The sequence below is a fragment of the Dipodomys ordii genome, unplaced genomic scaffold (genome assembly GCF_000151885.1).
Source record: "Dipodomys ordii isolate 6190 unplaced genomic scaffold, Dord_2.0 Scaffold108, whole genome shotgun sequence".
NCBI lineage: Eukaryota > Metazoa > Chordata > Mammalia > Rodentia > Heteromyidae > Dipodomys > Dipodomys ordii.
This window is the reverse complement of record NW_012267324.1, coordinates 1515111-1519817: the sequence shown is the minus strand read 5'-3', so window position 1 is coordinate 1519817 and position 4707 is coordinate 1515111. Positions and strand designations below refer to the sequence as shown.

The 4707-nt window shown below is 64.8% G+C and overlaps 2 protein-coding genes across 2 annotated transcripts in view; one reads left to right on the top strand and one right to left on the bottom strand.

The window, feature by feature from the left end:
- Cope (coatomer protein complex, subunit epsilon) overlaps nucleotides 1-4022 on the bottom strand; it is a 6329-nt gene extending 2307 nt beyond the window's left edge. Inside the window, exons 1-6 of the mRNA XM_013028403.1 lie at nucleotides 3871-4022; nucleotides 2177-2239; nucleotides 1696-1796; nucleotides 1129-1281; nucleotides 937-990; nucleotides 429-510 (exon numbers count right to left, since the gene is read on the bottom strand). Of these exons, the coding sequence (XP_012883857.1) occupies nucleotides 429-510; nucleotides 937-990; nucleotides 1129-1281; nucleotides 1696-1796; nucleotides 2177-2239; nucleotides 3871-3996 (579 nt within the window). The 5' untranslated portion in view covers nucleotides 3997-4022. The remainder of the gene's footprint in view (nucleotides 1-428; nucleotides 511-936; nucleotides 991-1128; nucleotides 1282-1695; nucleotides 1797-2176; nucleotides 2240-3870) is intronic.
- Nucleotides 4023-4489: 467 nt separating this feature from the next.
- Nucleotides 4490-4707, top strand: part of Ddx49 (DEAD (Asp-Glu-Ala-Asp) box polypeptide 49) — a gene marked incomplete at its 3' end in the record, with an annotated part of 6025 nt that continues 5807 nt past the window's right edge. Inside the window, exon 1 of the mRNA XM_013028317.1 lies at nucleotides 4490-4627. Coding sequence (XP_012883771.1) covers nucleotides 4513-4627 — 115 coding nt within the window. The remainder of the gene's footprint in view (nucleotides 4628-4707) is intronic.

Sequence of the window (4707 nt, the reverse complement as noted above, 5' to 3'; positions counted from 1 at the left end):
GCCCTTGGGGAGGCCCTGGGGCAGGCGGGTGACAGGGGCACCAGGGTGGGGTTGGGCAGGGAGGGAGAGCTCAGCCATCAGGAGGCCAGCTGGGAGGCCCGAACCCAGGAGGCCGAGGCCAGCCCGGGGCTGCCCTCCCCTCACACCCATGGCACATCTGAAAAGCGGGGACAAAGAGCAGCTGGGGATGGCAGCCAAGTTGGTGAAGGGGGTGCTGAGTGCCATGCTGGGGGGCAACAGGGCCCCGCGGAGCAGGGGAGCCCCACACCCTGGGGAGAGGCGCTGCGGGGCCTTGTGTGTCCCCTTGAGTGTCCCCGCAGGGTCCGTGGGAGGCGGAGATGAGAGGGGCAGGGATGGGGGATGCGGAGGAGGCGTGCCCACGCGGCCACGGACAACAGGCCCGGCTGGGTGCCGCCCCACACCCTCACCACAGCTAGGTTGACCCAGGCGGTGGCCAGCTGGGTCAGGGTGGCGTCTTCGTCCTGGTCCTGCATTTTCTTCAGCTCCTTCCTGTGGGTGACAAGGGGGGTGCTGAGTGCCAGGGTGGCGGTGGCGGTGGCTGCAGGCTGGGACCGGCCCACTCCGGGGCCCCTGGTTCCTGGGGGGCCTTGGTGCCGAGCCAGCCTGAGGGGCCAGAGCTCCGTGGCCAGGGACCCGGGAGAGCCGGGGCGCAGCGGTGGGGAGCAACACGGCTGAGCTTTTCTGCGGTGCTGTGGGGGCTGCAGGCGGCGGCTTCGAGGCTCCAGACCTTGGGGTCCGGCACTTCTGACGAGCGTCACGGCGGAGCGCCCCAGCACGAGCCGTAGGCCGCCGCCACGCCCAGCGCGGCCCCGTCCACACGTCCAGCCTTTAGGGGCTCGGGCTCCCCGTGCCACCCGCCTCACTGTGGGGGAAACTGAGGCACAGGCCCCGATGCTGGCGGGTCTGTCAACTCACCGGGCAAGGTCCAAGCGGTCGAGCTTTAGAAGGATCTGCACCGTCATGGCCATGCTGCGGACAGAGCGGTGCCATGAGCCCCCACCTGGACCCGGGGCAAGAAGGGGCCGCCTTCGAGAATGTTCCAACCCCCTCCCCCGCTCTGGCAAGCAGCCCAGGGTGCCACACGCAGGCCCTGGGGCCGGCGCTCACCACTCCAGGCTGTCGCCCTGGTGCAGGGCGCGCAGCGCAGCGTCCGGGTTCTGGTCGTGGAAGTAGATGGCAGCCGCCATGAGCAGGAAAGTGGTGTTGCTCACGTCCACGCTTCTGCTCATCTCCCGGTCCAGATCGGCCACGATGGTGTCCCTGCGGGACAGGGCCACTCAGGGCGGAGGAGGGGTGGAGGCAGCCTTCCCCGGGACGGAAAGATCTCATCATGGCAGACAGAGCAGGGTCCCTGCGTGCCCCAGAGGGTGCCAGGACTCAAGGGGGGGGAGAGGGGATACCCATGGGCAGGATGGGGTGTGATCACAAAGCCACAGTGACTCAGAGCTTCTAGGTCCCACAGCCCAGGGTCACACGAAGCCCAGGCTGGACTCAGGAGGGCAGGGCCCCGGGGGGAGCACCCACAGCTCCGGGGCGATGCCCAGGGCTGGCATGTCACCCCGAGCCGGGCCCACAGGTAGGGAGGCGGTGCCCACCACCAGCCTCTACCGTTCAGAAGGGAATGGGGCGGGGCGGGGCGGAGGACGGGCAGCCCTGGCTCAGCATCGGCCTCACCGGCGGCTCTCGCTGGCCAGGTACTCAGCAAAGGTGCGCACGGCCTGCAGCTCGGGCGCCGAGGAGGGCTGGATCTCGTCCAGGACCACGCCGTACTTCCGCTGTGGGAATGGACAGGTGCCAGTCAGCGTCCTCAGCCTGCTGCCCGCCCGGCCCTCGGCGCCACCCTGCCTCCCGCCTCAGGGCTGGCCTGGGTGACAGGGCGTGACGGCTGAGCTGCCCATGGTCCCGCCGGACACTGCGGCAGGTCAGTGCCACTCCCCAGCTGTCAGCTGGCCAGCCAGGGCTTTGGCGGCCTGTGGCCAAGGTTGCTAGCCACACCAGTCCTAGGGGCTGGCAATCGTGTAGGCCAGATCCCAACTTGGTTGCTTCCCACGGCCCATCCTGCTCCCTTCCTGTCCCCACGCAGCCATCCCTGGAGTCTGGCTGGTCAGCGACCTGGCCCCTGCCCAGGGCTCACCACACCTCTGCACCCACTCACCTGGGCAAGGTACGCTCTGTACAGGAAGACGTCCCTCTCCACCTCCTTCTCAGGGCTTGACAGCTACAGGAACACGGGAGGGTCAGCACCAGGGGGAACTCCAGAACGGCCCACCCTGACCACCCGGAGGGACAGCCCAAAGACGCTCAGTCCTGGAGGAGCCCAGCAGCAGCTCAGAACACTAGTGGGGCTGTCACTAGAGGATCATGGGGTGCCACTGCGCCTAGCATTCATTTTTAGTGTTAGGTTTTGTTTTTGCCAGTCTTAGGGCTTGAACTCATGGCCTGGGCGCTGTCCCTGAGCCTCTTTGTACTCAAAGCGAGCGCTCTACCACTTGAGCCACAGCACCACTTCTGGTTTGCTGGTAGTTTGTTGAAAATAAGTCTCAGTCTTTCCTGCCCAAGCTGGCTTTGAACCGTGGTCTTTAGACCTCAGCCTCCTGAGTAGCTGGGATGACAGGCGGGAGCCACCAGTACTTAGCTTTCATGACAGCCCCTGGCTGCCCCGCTGCCCAGCGCAGCACGCCTTCCCTCTGGAAGCCTGACCAGGCTGCTCTGCTCCTGGGGCTCTGCCTCCAGCACCCGCAGGACGGGATCTGGGGATCCGGGGATGGGGTTCAGGGCCACAGGCCTCTGTGCAGCCTCGACAGGACTGAGGAGGCCCCACCTCCACGCTGCCATACCAACAGCCTGGAAACTGCCAGACCAGGGAAGGCCAAGAGTGAGTGGCTTGTCCGTCCACAAGGCCCCAAGACCGCTGGGCCTCTGGCCTCATCCCCTATCCCAGTGGGGCCTGGCAGCCGCTGCTTCTGCTCAGGGCCTGGCAGCTGCAGCTTAAAACACGGTCTCTTCTAAGTAAATGACCTTCAAAGGGGACACCAGCAAGAATGACAGCCTAAGGGACCCCCAAACCTTAACTGAAAAAACAAGCCAGGTGTGGTGGCGCGTGCCTGTCACCTTAACTACACAGGAGACAGAGATCAGAAGAATTATGGCTCCAAACCAGCCCTGGCACAAAGTTGGTGAGACTCCCATCTCCACAGATAAAGACGTGTGCGTGATGGTGTGTGCAGGCCATCCCAGCTACAAAAAAGCAGAGGCGGGGAGGACCAGCCCAGGCTGGCCCACACCAGTGGTTCTGGAGACTGTAATCTGTAGCTACTCAGGAGGCTGAGACCTGAGGATCAGGGTTCAAAGCCAGCCCAGGCTGGAAAGTCCATGAGACACTTATCTACAACTGAACTGCCAAAGCCGGTAGTGGAGAGCTATGGCTCAAGTGGTAGAGCGCCGGCCTTGAGGTGTTTTGTTCTGTTTTTAAAGCTCAGGGTCAGCGCCCAGGCCCGGAGTTCAAACCCCAGGACTGACAGAAAGAGAAAGCTAAGTACAGGGGCGCCAATGCCTCCCTTTCGTCTTCCGGGGTGCATTGGGGCGTCCAGGGTGAACAAGGACCCAAAGTCCAGCCGGAATTCGCTGGTCCGGGCCCAGGCAGGGCCCCCAGGAGCAGGGCGGAGAAGACCAGGCAGGGCCCCCGGGAGCAGGGCGGAGAAGGCCAGGCAGGGCCCCGGGAAGAGGAGGCCCAGGCAGGGTCCCCAGGAGCAGGGTGGAGAAGGCCAGGCAGGGCCCCCGGGAGCAGGGCGGAGAAGGCCAGGCAGGGCCCCCGGGAAGAGGAGGCCCAGGAAGCGCCCCGCGCCCCACCTTCACCCGCTGCGCCTCGTTGATGCACTGCTGGTAGCTGCCGATGTAGAAGGCGTTCTTCACGTCGAAGAGCTCGTCCACTTCCCCGGAGCCGCCCGAGGCCGGGCCCGGAGCCGGAGGAGCCATGGCGCTCAGCGTTTGACTCTCTCCTCTTCCGGAGTGACACGTAAGGCGGAAGCAGGACCCGCCCCCGAGCACCATGGGAAATGTAGTTTACTCGAATGAGCCAATGGGAACTCTGAAACGGGATAAAGTAGGCGGGGCATGCAACAGCGGCTCTCCGGGACTGGGAGGGGTGGGGGAGGGAGGATGATGAAAGGGGTGACGGCGATCAAATGCGCAACCTGTATCCACAAACTGCTCTGCTGAATGGTAGCTCCTTTGTACAGCTACTTAAGGATACTTCTTTAAAGAAAGTCTCTCAAAGCATGCTGGGAGTTGTAGTTTGTTCGATCCCGCGAGCACGAGGAAGTGGGTGGGGAAAATACGTCAGGAGGCGCTCGGGGCTGCGATTGGCTAAAAGAGTTGGAGAAGGTAGGACCAAGACGGGAAGGCGGCCCAATAAACAGCGAAGGCCTCTGCTCGACGTCACAGCCACGCGCCGGAAGTGCCCTTTTCCAGGTTTCCTCGCTGCTGGGGGCGATGGCCGGCTTCGCGGAGCTCGGGCTGTCGGCGTGGCTGGTGGAGCAATGCCGGCAGCTGGGGTTGAAGCAGCCCACGCCGGTGCAGCTCGGCTGCATCCCCGCCATCCTGCAGGGTGCGTGAGGCCCCGCGCAGCTGCCTCTAGGGTGGGCTCCGCCTTCCCGCCTGGAAGACGCGCCCAGCCGGGGCCGGGGG